Source organism: Sinohyriopsis cumingii, chromosome 1 (assembly GCF_028554795.1).
Source record: "Sinohyriopsis cumingii isolate HCF-2022 chromosome 1, ASM2855479v2, whole genome shotgun sequence".
In the NCBI taxonomy this organism is placed as follows: domain Eukaryota; kingdom Metazoa; phylum Mollusca; class Bivalvia; order Unionida; family Unionidae; genus Sinohyriopsis; species Sinohyriopsis cumingii.
Window position 1 is genome coordinate 37,168,223 of NC_142961.1, and position 22,695 is coordinate 37,190,917.

Genomic DNA, 22,695 nt, shown 5'->3' on the forward strand with positions numbered 1-22,695 from the left:
ATCACTAACGAATATATAATCAATGTAACTATATATACAAACAATGAGAAGACTATAAAAGCAGTGTAAATAATAATAGGTCAAAAGATATATAATCATAACCAACACAAAAGCAATTGAATATAACAATAAGACCATATTTAAACGAGGAGAGCATTGTTTAAAGGCAATGTAAATAATATCGTCAAAAGAATATACTACTCGAAAAGAAATATTCATCCCAATCACAATTCCTTCTCATCCTTTTTTTCTTCATTCTTGATCATGAAATGGCGCAAGAAGAAATATAAAGTGAGAACAACAGGCGTGACCCAACTAGCCACAGCCACACAAGGTGGATCACTTAAAATAATCTAATAAAATAATGACACCAGACACGTATTTTGAGTCGGTCCAAACCATGACCGGCTACACGTGGTAGCTGTTTTTGTTGTTGTTGTTGTTGTGGGGTTTAACGCCATTTTTCAGCACACGATAGGCTATGCATGGCTGCCAGTATTAATTGTGGAGGAAGAACCACCGACCCACGAGAAGCTACTGGCAAGCTTTCTCGCATACCCACATTGGCCGAATCCTAGACTCAAACCCACGCAGACAGAGGTGAGATGGCAGTGATCCGTAATGGAGATCGCCTTAGACCACTCGGTTACACATGGTAGTAACATTAACTATAAACTAACAGGTTACGAAACCCGAAAATAAAAAAAAATTACGAGGTGGTAAAGTTCAAGCCATCAGCTCCCACCCGCACCCCCGAGCAAGGCGGACTAAACAGAATTGTTATAGCAAAATAATTATACAAAGCAAGATTGGTGAGACTACCAAAATCCGGTCCCTAAAATTAAAACAAATAAGGTGGTTATAAGCCCCAAACCATCAGGCCCAACCACAATGTGGCGCAATTTGGAAATAATCAATCTAAAATTATAATTTCAAAGCCTTGTCGACAGTAAAGACCAATATATTTTGTATTTTGGAAAGTGGGTTAAAATATTATTACCCAAGAACAAAGTGCACACGGCTGTGGCATTATGGTGGTTTCAGGGCCCAACTTTCTTCCTTGCTCGGCAACTATAAATTGCAAGCGGTACTCGAATTAGAGCGCACGCGAGTGAGGATCCATTTCTCTCTTGTGCAATTAACTAAGGATCCAGCGGTGCTGGAATTAACCCGTCATGGGCTAAGGCGACATTAATTCACAGAAGGAAAGAAGGCAGTCTGGCTACCAATCGTTGACATGTCAACACTTACAAGAATGAGCTCTGTGAATGACTTGAAAGACTCGTGATATTGGATGGTAGATGCGGAGTATGTTGTAGAAAAGATGTTTGTTAGAGGTATCAAGACAGCCTAGCTTCGTGATAAAGCAAGCGACATCTCTAAAAGCTGCCAGGGAGCTGATTAAAGAGGTGTTGAATGAAGAAGTGAAGAACTAGAGGACTGATGGTCTTTGAATACTGCAGAGTGGGTAGCTTATTGTATGGTGAGATTAAAGATTTTTTTTATAACAGATATAGACCTGATCAGATTGGTCTTATCCATCTCAACGTAGTGTGAGACAGGTATCAGCCAGCTTAAGCAAAGCTTAGAACCTTGTCCGAAAAGTCATAGAAGAGGAAATGAAAAACATTGAGGATACCTCGGTAAAAGATAGGAACAAAAAGAAAATAGAACGAAACAAGCAAACTGACAGGCTGAATGAGAATCGGATCAAATCCAATAACAGTTTAGGAGCACAAGAAATCCGGAATGGATACCAGAGGAAGAAATGAAAAATGTGAATGTCCTTCCAAAACTAACATGGTAGAATAACTGGAGGAAGAAGAATAAGAAGAGAGCAGCCCTTTTCAGGGCCCCTTATATGCCTCGCAAAGTTATACTCTTCTACTCTTGTCGATGTTTTTTTAATTATCTTTGTGTTATATAAGCATTTGTTGTGTGTGTATATTTTGCTTTTCTCCATCAATTCTTTTGTCCCTATAAACATTTCACGTCAGATTTTCCATACTTACTTTGAGCAGAGCATTTTAACATTGTTTCTAAGTTCCCATTTTTCCCAATATCCAGAAAAGTGACGTCACCCAACGTTAAATTCCCATAGTCCCTGTAAAAACTTTCTATCTCCATAAATTCTTTTGTCCATATGAACCCATGATGTCACCCATGTTAAATTTTCCCTTGTACCCATAATTTTTCCGCCATTTTTAATGGTAAGCCCCATTGTCTCCAAGTGGCCCATGTAACTATTTACGTGATCCCAGTCCCACTTGGGTCTCTTGTTTGTCTTTATTTTGACTGCTTTCTACGCTATCAATCATAACGGTGGATCGTGGGTGGAGTGGTGGTGGTTGTGGTGGGACGGGATAGGAGCATAAAACTTGTTGGTTGAGATCGATTAAAGCAGTACGATAGTGAGGAATAGGGCTTCTAAGGTTCCTCGAAGGAACAAAGTTAAACATATACATTATCATCACCAATTATAGTGATGGGGCATATAAGGCTCTATCATTATATGAATACACCGCTGGTAAAGTAGATAATAAAGTATAGACTGTTGTTTCAGCGGTGTATGTATAGTGATAAACATGACGCAGAAAGGACACTGAGTACATGTCAATCTGATAATTAGGATGAACTTTAATCTCGAAACCTCACCCTGCGATACCCGTATAGAAACTAGTATTGTTTTCAAAATGAGGGCATTGACAAAGATGAAGGTAGGTGACATTTTCTGTGTTAATATTAAGTTTATAAAATATCTTTATATACACGAGGGTACATTAATTTCCATTTGATTAATCATTTCCTATGAAGGGGTTGTATCAACTGTTAACATTTGATTAGTCTCACGTGATTCTTCATGTGTATTTAATTTGGTGTTACGTTTGATGCAAAATGTTTGATTCCTTTTTAAAACTGATCTAAACAAATCAAATTTAAAAATGACAACCAAACTGTAATAGTAAAAAATAATTTAAATTATTTAAAGAGCTGACAACGAAATATCGTAATTTTTCGTTTTGATTGGAAATGAACCTTGTATAATTTCTCATTAGCATCGGAATTTTGCCCCATCGGACATTATCAGTCAAGCTATTAATATAATAAATGTAACCAATAATTAAAAAAGAAGAAATTTGATAAAGATCAAAGCCATTACACTATTTACGCCCGTACAATAAAGTGTCCTTCACTTTTCATGACCAGTCTAGTTGAGCAGCAGAGAGGGTGAACAGGCCATTTGCTGGAAATTCCATTTATGAAAAATAAATCTTCCTACGAAAATGAAAAATATAAGGTCAACAACGTCAAACCGAAGTCTCTAACTTACCAAGAGTTTGTTTAATTGGGTTAGTTTTTTTTATACTTTATTGTTGTCGTTAGTGTTTTTTAAAACGTATGCGCGCTTGTTTACCCACTGTGACCTGTGACGCTTCATTGAGGTCGCACCCTATCTGCTGCTATAATTAAATCATTTTATTATATCAATAATGAGACCGGATATGGAATCTTATACAGCTAGATTAGCTTGGGAGAGATTAGAAGCAATCAAAAAATTTCTTCCCGTTAGTGATTTTGTTAGACAAAAACTACAAGAACGTCAAGAATCTCAAGCTGAATATGCAAAAGGCGCAGAACAGTTATTTAGACCTGTTACAAAAATTACTGTAAGAGTTGCAGAGGCTATTGAAGGTCTTTTTTTCATCAGTAAGACAAACTGCCGAGCAAACTGAAAAAATAGCAAAAAGAACTAAACAATCAAAACAGATTTTACGAGATCTTCCAACTGAGATAGCTGCCGTACAACCTCCCCATGTAGATGAAGAAATACTTGAAGGTATTGGCAAAGTTCGTACTGAAATAGCCGATGTGAAAAAAGAACTTGCACCTAAACCTAAAGTAAGAAAAGAAAATGTTGAACTGATTAGTAAATTTAGAGAAGGTGTTATTGAAGAACTGAAAGAAAAAGTTAAAAGGAAGGATTTTCCTCTTTTTGCATATAATTGTTTTTCTCAGAAGTCTCAAATTGTAAAACCTGAGTATGTTAACATAAATACTGATAGTTATTTAAAATGGCTATATCGTGCGTATGATAACAAACACCAGGCTGGAAGTGACGATGAAGTATACAATGAATATATTATCGACATAAATAGATTTTATTCAGAACAACTTCAACAACAAAGACTAAAACCTCCCCAGCAAGAGCCTTCATATAAACTTTCTCCACCGCAGCAAGAAATAGAACGACAACAATCTTCTTCACAGCAGCAAGAGATGATGTTGGAACTTGAAAAGTCTAGAGAAGAAAGGAAACAGGGAGAAAAATAAATGAAGCAGCAACCTAAAAGAGCAAAAGTTGAAAGATCACCCTTAAGACTATGGAAGTAAAAAGCGGACCAAACAACAAATGAGGAAGTAAGAGCAACCGGAAGTGGTTTTTCTTCCCTGACTACGCATAGGAGGAAGTGGTCTTATTGCTTGTCCTAACACTGTTCTTTCTCACGTAGAACAACTAGAATTCCTCATAGAAGGGAAACGTGATGGAAATAATTATCTAGAAATTATTAATGAAGCAGCTGATATTTGTCGAAGGTTATTTACAGGCGGTATCATGGACATTAATGTTTATCGATCTCTTATCGATGAAATCGTTGATGATTATCACAGTGATTAGATAAATAAATAATAAATAAGATGATCGTACTTAATGCTCAACGTGGACCGATTATGGTCAGGGTGATGAATTCGCGATTACCAACTTACGAAGCAATTCACGGTGATAGACTCGGCGATGTTGTTAAAGATTTATTTGCAAGGATAGTCCCAAAAGCAATACCGATTGCAAAACAACTAGGAATGAAATATATTAATCTTGTTCGTGAAAAAATTCCTGGCGCAATTGGTAATGTTGCCGGTAAAGCATTCTCAGCAATCAAAGAAATACTAACACGATTCATACGACGAAAACCGCAGCCACCAGGGAAACTAGCCAGCACTGAAGTTATGCCTGCAAATGTTAGAAGAATAATAAATCAAGCTGCAAATAAATAAAAAAGCTTGCAGAGGTGGCTGCTAATGAAGTCGCTACTGCAAAGTTGACTAATGAAATTATGCCGACAAATACAAGTTTTATTTCAGGAAGTGGTCTTCGTGTCAGACGAAGATAGTTAGAATAAAATGTTCAAGCGTATATCTGATCCAGCGTTCGACATGGACGCACCAATTCTTAAAGATGAATCTATACGCGATTATCAATATCATTCTTATGACGCACGTGTACTTAACGCACGAGGAAGAATCGAACTACAAGTTAAAGATACAAGCAGATATTTTGTACCTGTTCAAGCGTTTATTGAAGTAAAAGGAGAGCTTGTTACAGATGTCTCTCTTAATACAGCATATGGAGCCGATACTTTAGTTGGTTTTGTTAACAATGATATTATGGCGTCGTTTGATAGCGCTACGTACATGATTGACGGAAGGAATATTAAGACAATTCAAAAAGACGTTGATGTTGATACAACGATAATACATTTAGCGAGATATTCAAATGATTATGCAAGATCAGCTGGTCCATCAATGATGTTTGCCAAAGATAACACTGAAAGTAACTAGTATGATATAAGACGACCAAGAAACAATGCAGACGCCGCTGACATTGATGCTGAAAACATGATTATTAACACCAGACCAAATTATAACCTAGGATTTGCTATACGTAAATCAATATTGAAAGATGGTCGTAGTAGATTTTCATGCGCTATTCCATTATCACACATCTTTGGAATTTGTAGAAATATCAGAAATGTTATCTTTGGAGCGAAACATACAGTTGTACTTGTAAGAAAGGGTAACGATAATGATGCTATTTGGTGACCAGACGTTGATGCTGCTAGTAAAGCATCATTATTTAAACTTTCACTGTCGATGCCATTAATGACTCCATCAATTGCCGAGGAACAAAAATTACTTTCTTTTATGGATTCAGGTGGTAAATCATTGTTATCATGGTTAGCAATGATCACAGATAGTATTCAGAGTAATATTGCTGGGTTATTTACATGGCATATTGCATCACAACAAAGAGTTTCTGCGCCAAGGCATATATGTATCGCTTTACAAAATGCTGATCAATTAGATAGTCAAGAGCGTAGTCATGTGATATTTGACAACTTTGCAGTTAGTGAAGTTTCTTTACGGATAAATAGACATCAAGAACCATCCGAAGATATAACTTTAAATTTCGAAAATAATTCCATAGCACGTGCATATCATCGTTTAATTGCATTCATGGGACGTGATCAAAATATTAATACCGGTTTACAAATATCACAGTTACATTTTAGAAATCTGTATCCGATTTATTACTTTTCACTGGAACATCTTGATTTATCTAGACAATCTGTTGTTGATATTCATTTTCGAGCTCGTGTAAATCCAGGCGCTGATGTTAATTATAGAGCAATTGCAGTTATACTCTAGAGACAAATCAATGTTGCTTGAAGGTGTTAGTGGGCGAATGAAAGTTATTGATACCCCAGTGGAAAATATGTCATATTTTCTAAACATGTAATTAGATCACTCACGATATTTAAAATGTCATATCATCATGTTAGTGTCAGTCTGACTCCTGGTCAGATTAAGACGATTCAGTCAAATTAGCAAAGAACTGCAGAATGAAAATATCACTAAAGCGAGATCAACTCGTAGGTGGTCAAAATAAATTATCATTATCAGAACGTCAACTTAACCATTTCAGTTACGCTAAACATTCAAAAACAGGCGTTAAACCTAAGCTCTCTGCGGGTGCGATTATAGACTCAATTAAAACAGGTGGTATATTTCCACTTCTTGCAGCTATACCAGCGTTAATAGCCGCTACAGCTCCAGCTGTTGCAAAAGCAGCCGTACTTGGTGCTGTTGGAACCGCTGCTGGAATGGCATTAAAGAAAGTAACAGGAAAAGGATTTTAAAAAAAGAGCAAAAGGTCTAAGATTACCACGAACCCTTTATCAATACGAAAAAGGTCTGAGACTTCCTGGAACATTTTGTTACTCGCAAAACGTCTTCTTCCAATGTCAAATTTTGATTTACTCGATGCTGGTAATGTTACAATAACCACATTTATATCTGATTATTCTACTCATGTGAACATATTTTTGAATTATCGCAAAAGAATACATGGAATTATTGCTGAGGTATTTGAGAACCCGGCATTTGTTCGTATTAAACTCTACGAAATAATAAAAATGTCACCGACAGTTCAGTGGGTACAGTAGCGTCTGAACAAGCATTATCGTCACCACTTAATAAATATATCAAACATTGCGCTGAGGTTACCGGTATATACAGGCTCTCAGTACTTGGTGTTAAAACATTTATAATATCTACCACAATTTCACGACGTTATCCCTTGACTCCGTCAGGTGGATCTATGTTAGTGATGTAGGAGCAAAACGACGAGGAAATAATTACTGTGGAACCGTTAGAAATATAACTAGGCTTGCTTTACAATTGGTGTCTTGAATTAGTCGCTAAATTTCCACCTAATTCAAATATAACGAGCTCCCCAATCAACGTTCAGTATTTTAGATACAATCGAGCACGTGAATGGCAAACAAAATTAAAAAATTAAATTGACGAATATACAGTTAAAGTAAAAAAAAATATATGTCGTGGACGTGTAGTTGTTGTTGACGTAACTGTATATTCAGTGTCTGCTGTTATTGCTGGAACCGGCGTATTATTATCAACAATAACAACGACGGCGCCAGCAGTTGTAACAATTTGCGTTCCAGCTGCAACAGCAGTTGCTGACCTTCTTAATATCATCGCAAAAACAAATACACGTGTACAAATGCAAAATTGCATGATTATGTAGTAACATTACCCACATCGACTGTAGCATACTCCAAATCATCCTCATTAATATCAGCAAGTCTTAACGATGGAAAAATATCAGATTGTGAGTTTGCGGAGATGATCAAAAATTATGAAGAAGCAATGACTGTGATCAAATCCACGTCTGATTTAGATAATAGTAATAATAATAATTATGATAATAATAATAATAATAATAATAATAATAATAATAATGTCAACCCACTAACGTCGTTGAACGAGCTACTAAAACAGATTGTCGTTAATAAAACACCGTTGAAAACCACGATGATATCAGTAAGCTCAACCAAGTTTGAATTTATTGTCAACTTACCAACTGCAGTTCCAGTAAAAGAAATAGTTCTTGCACATTCACGAGTATGTTAAAGTTGGCCAAATATCAGATCAAAACCATTTGGCGGACTACCAGCAAATAATTCGATTGTATTTGCAACAACAACAACGACAACAGCAAAAAAAAAGACAAAAAAGAAAGAAAAAAGAAAGAAAGATTGAACACCAGACTGGAATGTTGTCGGCATACCTGCAGGTAATTATCAAATCGAACGAATCAATGATGAATTTCAGCGCAGAACAAAATAATTAACCGGAAAATATCGAAAATAGCTATAACAGTTCACGAGCCGACTTTATCATCTGCAATTAAAATAAATTGACCAAATTACATCATTGATATTTATCAGTCATCGACCACATCCGTATTAGGGTGGTCTGATATAGCACCTGTTTATCAATGTCCACTAGAACGAAAGTTAAAAGAATTTCTTACAAATGAAAAACAATATATACCAACTCCAAAATATCGACATATGTTTCCGTGGAATGGAACTGATGGTGTATATAATATTTATGGTTTTCGTGCTGAGTTAGGATATTTGGACGTTTATACAATGTATTCCGACCCCATTAATTGTGAGATCAATCAATCACTCAACAAAATACGAAGCATTTTTTCTTCCTTATCACAGTACTATAATGATGATATAAAACAACAGATCATTTAGTCAATACAACATCTAAATCAAGTAGAATTGCCCTAGAAAACCACTTATCAAACATTATAAAATAATAGAGGAAGGATATAAAGGACCAGGTGATTTTACATGTGATTTACTAAAATTTAATAAAGAGAAACTACAAAAATATTATTAATGAAAATTTTCCTAAAATTGTTGAGTCACGGAGAAAAATAGCCCACCAGCATCTCTTCTCAAGCATAAGAATGATCAATACGGAGGCGGGCGTCATATTTCACCAGGAGTTGTTAATATTACATCAACGATCGCAGTTAATATTGTATGTGATGCAACTGATGGCAGCTATCAAATAGATTTTGAAAAATCTAGTCAGGCTCAACAAGGATATACTATATATACATTTACACCGCAAGTACTTCCTGGATATTTGATAGTACAAGAAGAGATCAATACGGTTTATCTACGGTGTCATAATAATTTATTGTCAAGAATACATTTTAAACTTACTGACCAATCCAGACACATATTTGATTTACATGGAGAATTTCTGAATAAAAATTTATATGTAAGATCCTTGAAACTTTCTGAAAGTTACAGAATTTTTTTTTTATTTTTGAAAAATTTGAAAGATAGTTCTGAATTTTAGTCGTTTCTTCTTGTATTTGTCGTTTTTTTCCGCCTATGTTAGTCGATTTGTCAAAAAAATCGGTCAAATTGCAGTTTTTTTTTAGGTAAAAACCTCCGCGGTTTTCTAATTGATTTTGGCATTTTTCGATAATTTTTCATTTTTGTACATGCAATTATGGTAAATAATCAGGCAAAAATCACATAAAAAACAGTTATCGCGTTTGTGTGGCCTGAGAATTTATCGATAAATCCTAAAATCATTTAGAGAATCGCACGAGGTTCGACCCTTCGAAAATATGTAATTTCACGGAGTTTCATTGACAAATCAACTAAAATCGGTGAAAGCAACGATGAATTTTGAATAAATTTCACTAAAATATCGGATGTTTCTAAGAAATCCTGTAAAATGTTTTGTTATAATCAGAATAAAAAAATCTGAAAGTCAAGGATAAATATTATACTCTGAATAAATATTTCAGAATAGTTATTACACGTGTTATTTATCACTAGCGACAGGGACTCCAGTTGCCATAATTTCAAGATTTGACAAAAACTTTCTTAATTGTCTAATACCAGTGTTAATAGTATTTTTTGTTTCGTATTCTTGATCTCATTCCGATCTAATTTTTTCGATCACGCTTGAGAGGGATACGAATTTTTTAACTTCTATTTTCTTGACCGCAGTCAAGGATTGGAACATAGCTTGTTGAATTTGCTTATTTAATTTGTACTCTGATGGTAGTGTATATCTATCTTCAAATTTTCGTGTTTTTAATGATTCAAAATCAGAAATAATTTTTTTTATGGATTCATCTACTATTTTTATGCCGTCATGTTTTAAGTTTTTAATTTCAGAAATAATAACATTAATATTTTCATAGTTCATTATAGAATAAATATATATTAAAAATTTAAATTTTTTTTATCAATAAAACCTCCATGTAAACTCCTAGCCAGCCAAACGACATTCTAGCAAGGTTCAGGGGGCAAGAAATATATACAATCTTACATCTAAGGACGGCACAGTACATATCGTAACATATTTACTGTATATACAATCTTAATTACATGGACGGCACAATATTAACTTAATTAACTTAATTCTAAGGACGGCACAACTCTAACTTAATTCTATTTTAATGCTACAGACTGCACACTAACTTAATTCTATAGACTTCACAACCTACAATTTTATCTACTATAAACTTTATTCTATGGACAGCACAATACATATACGGGGTCTTCTCTACGTTCCACATTTCAGGACACCCTCCCCCAAAATCAACCCGGGAGAGTGCAAAAGAGCACCCACCACGTCGTGAGTATGGGAGGGTGTGCTTCTCTGTTTAATTTCGAACAATTATGGGAGGACCCCAATGATAAAACGGTCCTATGCTATATAAGCTAACTAATATTTAGAAATCCAAAGGTATCTCACGCAGTTTCCATGGCTTATTTGCCGTTTGTATTTCTTAATTATTATAGCTGACAAAGTCTAGGTGAAGCAGGAAGCCTGACTGATTCAGAAAAATGAGGATAATATTTTTTTTTATAAACAACCAAAAACATTCATCAAAAAATAAAACTATTTTATAAGATTGCAGGCTCTGCCTTATCTTACAGAGTTATTCCCCTTGATTATATCAGGGACTTAGTCAATGATCATATCAATGACAGTCATTGACGTTGAATTTCTCTGTCATACAATAAAGTTATACTCTGAAGTAAGATATCTTTGTATTACTTTGAAAATACCGATTTGGTTATATTATTTGCAACACGATGGATAGAAAACCAACCCAGAAAATAATTTATAAGCGATTCTATCATAAAATACAGGCGAGATAACTATTTAACCACTCTACGTATCCTTTACATAGTTATCTCCCTTCCTTCAGAATGATAAAATAACTGTTGTAACAATAAATAAGATGACACAAAAAATAAATAGTTAGTAACAACTACTTATTTAATCTACCTAGGGCCATCTCTTAACAATAATGAAATGTCATTTTTTGTTCATATTTCCTTGAAAACGCCAATCTGGTAATATTATCCGCGACATGTTTTACTGAGCGCACTGAAATATCAAAATATTTACCAGCTGCGTTCATTGATTTAAATATCATTTCTTCGCCAGTTTCTGTATTTACAGACCTAACATGTCTTGCAATTTTTGAATGTTTACCAGTATTTCCAGATCTGCTGTTCTGGCTTTGTGTAATGGCTCGTAAAGTACATAAAGAGTTATCGAGTTTCTCGTTATTAATATGATCTATCACAAGTACCCCTCGAAGACATTCGTAGAGGGACCTGTGACTTCAATAATGTTTGTTCCCCTTAGTACTGATCATGAGATAACCAGTATCAGTGACATTATCGACTGGCTTTTTTAGTCGACAGTGTGTGATGATACAATCACGGGATGCCTCATAATTCTTGATGATTGGATGTCTCACAAATTCTTTGTGCTCCATTTATATATATTAGCTGTTTAAATGCTTTTTTGTCTAAATTATTATTTTTTAAAATTTAGCTAGATAATCTTTCACATTTCTTATAACCTTATCAATATTGGTGTTATTTTTGTTATCATAATATCGTTTCAGCTCTCTTTATTTTTTACCACCACATTTCACACACAATTGCGTATTTCTTATAACTCTAACACCATGTTTCAAACAGGATTTGGTCCATAACTTCCTCTCCGTACACTTTGTAAATGAAGTCCGCAGAATTCGATTATACAAGATTTGTCACAAGGAGTTGTAGACCTATCATTAACCAATTGTATTTATTCTTTGTTTGAATCATTATCTATTCAATTATATTTCAATTTAAATATATATTTGTCTTAATTATAATACGGAAGAGTTTGAGAGATTATCTACAATCGAGCCTACGATATTCAGATTCGATCTTGACAGAAGAACCCCTGACTTGCCGATACGAGCTCCGGTTGATCCGACGAAAACTCTGATTGAAAGTATTCGTGATGCCGAGAAAGAAGTTCGTGACGATGGTGCATCTCATGTGTGGTCAGCATTCAGAATTATTAACGATAAAAATGTTATCGATGCTACAATGAACGATGATCGAACAGCGACGATTATTAATTATCTCGACACTCAATGACTTTTTTTATAGAATAAAATGTATTGCGGAAGTAGACGATACTTGGATTATCCGTGACAAACGTGACCCTGTCCGTGTTCACACTGGAAATATTGTTACGTTAAATAAAAATTCCAGACCAGGAATATTGACTGGTATTGACAAACCGTATTATGAGCGAGTGCATCCTGTAACCGCAGTTATTTATGCAATATATCCGCTGAATGACAAACCTAGCGTTAATGATCTCAAACTATGCATTTTTCGTAAATTGTGTATCCGAGTGAATTATAGAACACTTCACAAACGCGATATGTGGAAATAAACAAACAGATCTACGAGGGGAAAAAAATATACAAATCGGCTGAATCAGTCAAGGATAAAGGAGCTACAATAAATGATGTTGCTAAATGTTAGGAAAAAAACCACTAAAATTCCCAATTGCATTAAAAACACTAACAGGAGAGGTATTATACGAATCGAAATATAAATCGAAGGGAGCTCCGATAAATATCGTTGATCATATTGCGACCGCTTGGACTTCTGCGGTGACAATATTTCCACAAGATCGAACTGTTAAATTTTATAAGGGTGCTGTGTTTGATTTTATTAACGAATTAAGTAAGAATGATCCTGTATCGGTATGGTTATTTCAAAGTTCAGATGGTGGAAACTATAACCAATTTGTACGGCCTAATGGAGATATTTATAGTACATAATCTCTCCATGAAGAAATGAAAAATCTGGTGTTGATATATACCCATTACCCTGACGATGTCAGGGCTGAACAATTGAGTAATTGTTTTACTCTGTTCCATCTGTGGCGGCTCATTTTGCTAGAGAGAAAAATTCGTGGAAACCGACTCGATTTGATTTTTTAGATGATATAGCATCAAGTTGTGTCGAATACGGACACGGTGGATTATGGAATACTAAATACGATTATAAGTATGTTATTTAGGTTGATATAGTTGCAAGTTATCCCGGATGTTTTCTGGGAATGGATGAATGAGTATCGATAAATGGACCTCTGCAAGATTTTGACTTGACAGGATTTGCTTCTTTCGAGTCATTTAAATTTGCCAAAGATCTCCATATGTCTGGTTTGTCAATCACTTATCAGAGAAAATGTGGGCACCAACAGTATTATTACGATATAAGACTGATGTAAATATTTTTATATCGTTGGTTGTAAGTGAAGCAATTATATCAGATAGTTCGCAGAAACAAGTTTGGTTACCACAACAAAAGAAATATTCTGATGATGGAAATCCTGATATGACTGATTTTGAGAATAAAATAGCAAAAGATCTTGGCAGGTCTTGGCAGAAAAATAATAGGTAAATTCACCCAAGGAGGATCATATGATGATAAACGACATTGTACAAGATTAATTATGGACGAAGCTGAACTAGATTTTATAATTGCTGATGCAATGAAGAAAAATACGTTTATAATTCGAAGTAATTTTAACTTATCGGACGGAACAATATCAGGTACAATTGTTAGTTAGACTGATGGTGAATCACCACAGTTTACTCATTTAACATCTTCAGTGCTCGCGTACGTTTCGATAAATGTATTATCGATGGTAAACAGATTTTCTAAATTTTCTGTTAGAGTCGCCACAGACTCATTTTATGTCAGCAAGAATACAGGATTGGTAGAACAGCTACATATTGGCGCTGATGCATCATGGGGCGAATGGAGAATAAAACAAGAAAAAATGCTTAGTTATTCTGAATCCGCTGCTGTTTCGATTAAAGATATTTATTACAAAAATAATAAAATATCAAAATTGTCATCAGCACCATATGTATATGATCCTGTGGCTGGACATAAGACTGCTTATCTCAATGAGCCTGGAGGTTGTGGTAAAACAACACGTGAGATCGAATTATTTTATCATGATTGTTCTTACACCCACACACAGACTCGCCAGAGAAGTGAACGAACGCGGATTAAAACTTTTACTTATCACAGGTTTTTTTTCGATGGAAAGGAGACGCATGAACTCCTGATCGAATGGGTGAAAAATATATTCCAAGGATTATTATTGTGGATGAGATATGTACAGTGTCACTAGAAACACAAAAAGATTTCTTGATTGGTTATTGTTGAAGAATACTGCTATAATAATGTGTGGCGATCATGGTCAACCACCACCTTTTGTTGGATTGTCTCCACACGAATGGCTGAAAACAAAAACGTGTGGATTATTATGAAGAAACAAATGATGTCCATAGAGCGTTTGATCCAGAATTAAGATAGTTTAAGAAATTCATCAGACTACAATCAAATAAAATTCAATGTGAAATAATGCGTGAGATAATTTTAGAAACTCTTATTAACGATTGTATGCCAATATGGAAACCATGTGGTTTGATAGTTGCAAGTAGAAAGATATTTCGTGATACACCTGAAAAACAATTATGTTTGTTATATAATGAAAACATTTCAAATCTACATGTACCATTATGTTATCGACCAGCAGATACGCGACAACAAAATATTGAAGTTGAAATTCCAGGATCGTCAGAAAAACAAAATCTTGTACTAAGTGATATTGTTTTAGTTCCTGTCAGTGTTGCTGAGAGCGCCTTAACGCCTGACGGAGCCAGGGACAAAACTCCATGGGCATTAGGATATGCTATAACAATCCATTCATCACAAGGATTAACCATCTCTAGTACAAATGTGTGGATCGTCGATGATCGTATCCAATGGTCAAACTTAGTTTATCTCGCAGTATCTCGAGTCAGAAGAATATCTTAGCTGCGGAGGGTTATCATAAATTTTACAGAAAATATAGAAGACAACAACGAAGTTTCTGTTGACGATATAATATTTTTTTTTTAGTTATAAACAGTGTAATAAAAAAAATAAACGCAATTTTGATCTCGTTGCTGAATTTATCATGACATTGAAACGAAGACGCTCTTTTTTACCACCTTCAAGTTCACCGGGTTCATATAAATATCTTACAGTAACATTACCTAATACTGGTTGTTTTGAAAATTCATGTCATTGTATTGGTATATGTTTCGTTTTGTAATCGCATTAAAAGGTTTCGTGGCAGTTGTTCTAGTAATTTCATTATTTAACGCAGCTATCACACTCGGTAATCTTGCACCCATTCACGGGATGTTATATCTTTCTGAATTATTTCCTTCGCATATTGATAACCAAATAACCGCTCAGCGAGTGTTCGATGAAATCGTTCAAAAATTGCCCGATCACGATGAGTTGCAGTGTGTCCTTGTCTGATTTTGATATTATGTTTTTTCATCAACGACGACACTGCACCAAGAAATTCCTTGCCAGGATTAACTTCTAAAAGTTGTGGCCATTGTAGACCACCTTGTGGTCCAGATCCTCATTGATACATTCGTTCAAAAGCAGAATAAACTTCAGTTGCTGTTTTACTTGATAACGGCTCTGCTTCCTTATATCTACTTGCAACATCAACGCCAGTTAATGCGTATTTGTATGTTAATTGACGTCTTCCAATTTTAATAGTATCATGTGGTAAAAACAAAATATATGCTAGATGAACTTCATTAGGGATGCTTACATCAAAATATGCATGTGGAATTATTTTTAGGTGGTGGTAGATAAATTTGCCATATTGCCTGTCGTGCTAACCACGCTGCAGCAGCAGAACGTGTAGCATTTTCTGCATCGGCGAGTTTACTAATAGCTGCTCTACCTTTCCAATATCATCTTGGGCTATAATAAATCGATTCCATTATTTTATAAAAATCTGTTGATTAATTACCAGCTCCGAGTAATAATTTACATTTCATCGCACTTTCTGCCAATCAATTAGCTAATGATTCTCTGAAATATATATATATATATATATATATATATATATATATATATATATATATATATATATATATATATATATATATATATATATATATATATATATATATATATATATATATATATATATATATATATATATATATATATATATATATATATATATATATATATATATATATAATTTAATGCATGAATCAACTTCACATCTGCAATATGTTTTTGTTCTAAATCTTTTATAAGCTACATCATGAATATGACATGCTTTATCAATAGTGTTTATAGGAAATTCTCCAGGTCAAGTCGAATATCAAGTCGGGTACCAGGACCGCAATAATTATATCCAGGAAGGCGTTTGTCTCTAGGCTAATTAGCCCATCGAGTTCCTGGTAATTTTCCTAATGATGTAGCGATATCACCACCGCCAGTAATATTATTACTGGTAGAAATAAATTTATATTTTTGTACCACATTTTGCACATATACCTGTATGTGCACGCTTTTCATATTTTGTTATTATTGTTGCTAATCCACGCGTGGATGTAAATGCTCTACATCGAACACAATATAGGTCCATATTATTTATTATATTTCTACAAAATGGATGTCATTGATTTCTCAGCGACACGAAAACAACAGCCAATCAAACATCATCCAGCGCTACCAACTTATATAATAATAATAATAATAATAATAATAATAGGTCCACCTGGGTCTGGTAAAACGCAATTATAACTTAATTTGATAATGAGATGGCTCAAGTGGGATAAGTTATATTTAGTAGCTCCATCTGTAGATGATCATAGATGCTACAATGTTCTTAAAGATTTTAATGAAAACGCAAATTTGTTAAATGAAGATAGCGATGACATTATTCATTTTATATCTGATATTAATGAAGCACCATCCGTAGACGACCATGATTGATTTATTAATAATTTAGTTGTATACGATGATGTGATGCTGGACAATCAATCAAATCCAGCTCGGATATTTTTTCGAGGCAGGGAGAAAAATACTGATGTGATTTATGTTACTCAGCGATATACACAAATACTTATTCAGAGATAATTGTAATATTTAGTTGTGTTTAATGGAGTTGATACACATACACTGCGAAACATTCATCAAACTTGGCCTAGTGGAGATATCGACCTGTTTAGATTTAAAAGCTTTTTCTCAAAAGCACAAATTACTCCGTACGGATTTATAACAATAAAGTGACATGATCCTCGATCACGAAGTCTTGATAAAATCTTTAGTTGATATAATACTGATTTAATTACAGCAGCAGAGAGGGTGCGACCTCAATGAAGCGTCACAGTGGGTAAACATGTGTGCATACTTTAAAAAAAAAAAAAAACACTAACGACAACAATAAAGTAACAAAAAAACTAACCCAATTCGAGAAACTCTCGGTAAGTTAGAGGCTTCGATTTGATGTTATTGACCTTATATTTTTCTTTTTCGTAGGAAGCTTTATTTTTCATAAATGGACTTTCCAGCCAACGGGCTGTCCACCCTCACTGATGCTAGATGCATCACTCTTGTCTTAGATCTGATAATGAAAGATCGTACTTTTTTCTTATTTTTGTTTTGAAATGAACTCTGTATGATTTCTCATTATCATCATAATTTTGTGTTTTGAAATGAACTCTGTATGATTTCTCATTATCATCATAATTTTGCCGCATCGGATATTTGTTAGTCAAACAGTTAGTCAAACAATGAATCTAATAAATGTCACCAACTAAATATAAAAAAGTAGTTTTATTAAGGTCATGGGGGTTATTCTCCTTGGAAAGCTGTATCAACTTATTCAGCAGACTTCACTGAGATATTTTCTTGCAGCGAATCAGTATCGGGCAAATTCTTTTCCAGTCTCACTCATTTAAGAGCAAGTTTTATCTCTTTGTCTTCTTTCTCGTGAAAAATGAGATCTGGTCTTGCATGAAAGGCACCAAGCAACCCGGTGTGTATATTTGTAATATTTGTTATGTCCACTCCTGCCCCATCTACTGCTTGACTAGTTGTTTCGACTTGTATAGTTCTTTTCTTTTTCTCTGACTGTTTTCAACTTTCGGTGATAGGTTGTCCTTCCAGAACAACACTAGAGTTTGTATTTGTAAGTTTTTGAGTGTACCTAATGGATAAGGTATACCAATCTCCCCTCATGATTTAGTAAAAGCACTAGTTGGCACTTGTGCTCTCCTGTCTTTATCTAGTTCGAAAACGTTCAAAACTAGTGACATGTTTTAGCTTTATCTGATGTGTTTTATATGTGTTACTGAAGTCATCCCCATTCCAGCATAAACCATTTACAACAGAGATACATGTCTCTTGTGAAATTGTACTTATTGCTTTAAATTTTAATTGAATAATTAAACGTCTAATTTAAATAGCCGTAAGTTTGTGTTTATGTTGGCAAGCAGACATCTTTTTTATTAACATGCGAAGTTAAAGCTACTTTTTGCACTCTCATGTTACACAGCTCAATATGATACGACCCATGCAGGCTCATTTCTTAAAAGTTTTCCTCGTGATTAGATATAAAGTTCTTATACAGATAAAATATTCAGATTCTGTGTGATACAATATTTCTTTATACTTTCCTCTGTTTATGATTATGATTGGTCATTATTGAATGGAATTTTAACCACAAAACTATAGCAGGTGCGCGGTTTATATTTTCCTCTCCTACTCCTGGTATAGTTTTTATTTCTTTATTGTGCAGTGTCAAAATATTTTATTTCATGTCATTGTAAAATTTAACAGTTTCAAATATAGATTCACAATGAATCTGTATCGGCAAAGTTTTATTTTACGGTATTTGTTTTCCAATTTGTTGTAGTAGAATTTATGCATTAGCCCCTTTGATAGCTATAACACAGGGGAACTTCTATAAATTTGTTTGGCTTATTTGGTTGTCTTGATTTTTCATTCCAACTATGAACAAACCAATGTTTATTATTATTTTAATGGAAAATGGTCGTTCTTTTAAACATTTTAAAATGTCTTTTCATTTGGGTACATTTTAACAACTGGTCATTTCCTTAAATTCTCCGTCTGCTTACTAAATATCTAATTTATCATCATTTGATAAAGTCCTTTTCAAAGCTGTAAGAGACATTTTGTCTCAAACTTGTATTAAGCTTGATGCTTGATGTAAATTTTGTTTCCAACCATACATTTAAAAAATGTTTAAATATATTTTCAAATATATCACACAGCATCAGTATATTTTTCTCTACTCCATTACATTATAAGCGTATTCATAATGACCCTTTGATATATTGGTGTTGAATAGTGACGAGTTAAACATGCATATTGGCTATACAAAATAATTTAATCGTGTCTGTGAACAATGCTCAAAATCTTTTTCCATTGTACCCACAATTGCACAATGAATTTATATATATCTTCAAAAATCTGATAGCCCTTCTAATCGTTATTTCTTCCATTTTTCACGAACTTACTTCTATGAAATTAAATTCTCTTTGAATGATACGTTTTATCTCAACATCAGAATCTCGTCAAACCACCATCTTAGTAAAGAGGTGACTGTCATAAACGGACAAAAAATATCAATAAATAATGGAAAATGGTGTTGATATTGAAAAACACCAAATACATTCCTTATGAGCAGAATCTCTATACTCCACTGTTATGTGATCGTAATCATGCACTTTACACGTTCACGTTATCTGGCTTAAAACCAATTTCGAAAAATCTTTTATTCCAGCGTAATGTTACTTTCATTCCTCGCAGTCGTCAAATGCATTGAGGTGCACCGAAAATGTCTTCTCCTGAATTAAAAGCGATTGTCATATCAATAGATTTGCCTTTCTCGTGTTGGATTATTACCACCAGTCTAATGCATCTATTTTCAACTGGCTCATACACATCAACAGGCATATTATATTCGTTATCACTTATTCACTTTCCTTCAATACTTTCAGGACATGTTTCGAACCAATGTCTGTAGCTAATTAAATTGTATTTTTATGGATTGGACGATTTAAAATTTACTAGGAGCATAAAAAGCATTTGTTATTACAAATGTTTCTCAGGTTAACACATCCATTTTGCTTTTATTCTGTCTAGTAACTTGATTGTTGGACTTCTCTTCATAGGTTCACATTTGTCGATGTTCACACTTAGGCGTTCTATTCTGTTGAATATCCATTTTCGTTCAGTCAAGGATTTTTCGTAAAATTATGTATGACTATCTTCGAACATTGTGCCGAATATAAATATCGTTCAAGTTTGTTAGCGATGACTTGAACATATTATTTTGTTTCTTTTTGTTGAATGACTTTATCAAGTGTAACCAATCGTCGTCATCTGCACATTTTAATTTTTCCACGACGACTATTTTTTTTCTCGTGATTCTATTAAACCCAAAATAATACGTACATCTCTTGATCATTACCTTCAGAAAAGTTGTGTTCACTAATTTTTTTCTTTAATCTGCTCAGCTGCTTTTTGCCTTCGAACCTTGTTTTGGCTTTTCTCATGGATTGTTTTAAGCATCGTTTATGAGTAATGATAATGGAGATGTCCTTCTTTGTGCGTTTTTAGGTACTAACGGACCATCTGCACCGAGTACGTGAGGTAAATGAACTGATATCGCATGTATAAGTTTATCAACTGTCAAACTATGGTGTCTATAACTTTTTGTGATGTTCACCAGGTGTACTTAAAACATTTGAAGTCATTCGTGCCTTTAAAGTCATTGATTTGCATGGCGAAAGTGTTTCCTTTTTATTCGCGTTAGATCTCATTGGTTCATATAGTGAAAAGTTCCTCAGTTTGTTTGCTTAAGAGGTTATTGATTTATATACTTTTTTAAAATGTTTTGGGAAATGTTTCAGAGGTTCTAATGGATATTTGATTTTAAGTGATATTTAATTGAATGAGTTTTAACATTTCTAACACATGTGCAATGAACGTTTTTGTTTCATTTGCATTCTGTCACCCATCTGTTCCAGTCATCCTTCTGTTTATGAACCATCTTGCATTGTTTCTCATTAGTAGTCTATTTTATTTCACAGTACCTTGTACTAGTCAATTCTATATTTTTTTTACACAAGAGTTCATTCTTATAGGTAGGAAATACATTTTGTTTTAACTTACATTTTGACCGATTTATTTATTTGCTAAACTTTTAGTCAATTTTCAACAAACAAGTAACTGAAAAAGACTACCTAAAAGTAACTGAAAGCGACTATTAGTAAACTTAAGTGAGAACTAGTTAGTGACTAGGTAACTAAAAGTAGCTGACTTAATTTTTTTTTTATGAATTTGAATAGTAAAAAGACAACACGTATAGCCTGCAGCAGAGAAAAGATAAAACAACATATTCTACTCATGTTCAAAAATGTTCCTGAGGACATTCTTTCAGAAACATTGATTAATTGTAATGAAGGAAGCATACGATTTACAGTGAAACAAATCAAACTGAAAGTGACAATCGAACTTTGAGCTTGAGAAATTACGAGATGCCAAAGTAAGTTTGAACAGATAGAAGGAAGTATGAGAAGATTATCTATTTTAGAAAAGATGAGTAGAAGGAATTGGAAGAAATAGACACGAACGTAAACAAACTGTGGAGGATAACACAAACTTGGATGACAATGTGGAAAATAAATGGAAAGAAGAATAATAGCACATATAAAAGAATCAGTCAGCAAGAGCTATTATACCAGCAAGAGATATTATACAAGCAAGATATATTATACAAGCAAGATATATTATACAAAGCTAGTAAACTACGTAATGCAACATATTTAGCAAAAGAAACAGCTATTAACAAACGCACATTTTTGTCAGTTTAACATTCTGTCTTTTCGATATAACGTTTCAGTTAATTAATTAATGGTTGATCGTCAGTCATTTAGGTATTTTAGATCGGGTATAGTGCGTGCTTCTGAAATACTAGGTAGTACATTTCTGTTTATTGCTGTGAACTGAGGTACCAAAACATCTGCAGATCAGTTGCGGTGTGTAAATTCAAGTTTAAAACAAAACCATTGAAGGACTGTGCCAAAAAAACCTAGTCTAAACTACCACATACACAACTATGGTGTGTATAAAGTTTATGTGACCATTAATATCGTTGGGCCTGAATCACTGCTTTTATATTTGGGCTCTTTTTGTGTGGAATGGTCCGCAAAAATGTTATTGACCTGACAAACTCACATGCATTATGGATCATGGGGGGGGGGGGGGGGGGAGACTA

General features: G+C 34.0%; 1 protein-coding gene across 1 annotated transcript in view; it reads left to right on the forward strand.

Annotated features, from left to right (window-relative positions):
- The first annotated feature begins 2,616 nt into the window (after positions 1–2,616).
- The window catches only part of LOC149806717 (uncharacterized), a 109,270-nt gene continuing 89,191 nt past the window's right edge, over positions 2,617–22,695 (forward strand). Inside the window, exon 1 of the mRNA XM_089956882.1 lies at positions 2,617–2,717. Coding sequence (XP_089813008.1) covers positions 2,631–2,717 — 87 coding nt within the window. The 5' untranslated portion in view covers positions 2,617–2,630. The remainder of the gene's footprint in view (positions 2,718–22,695) is intronic.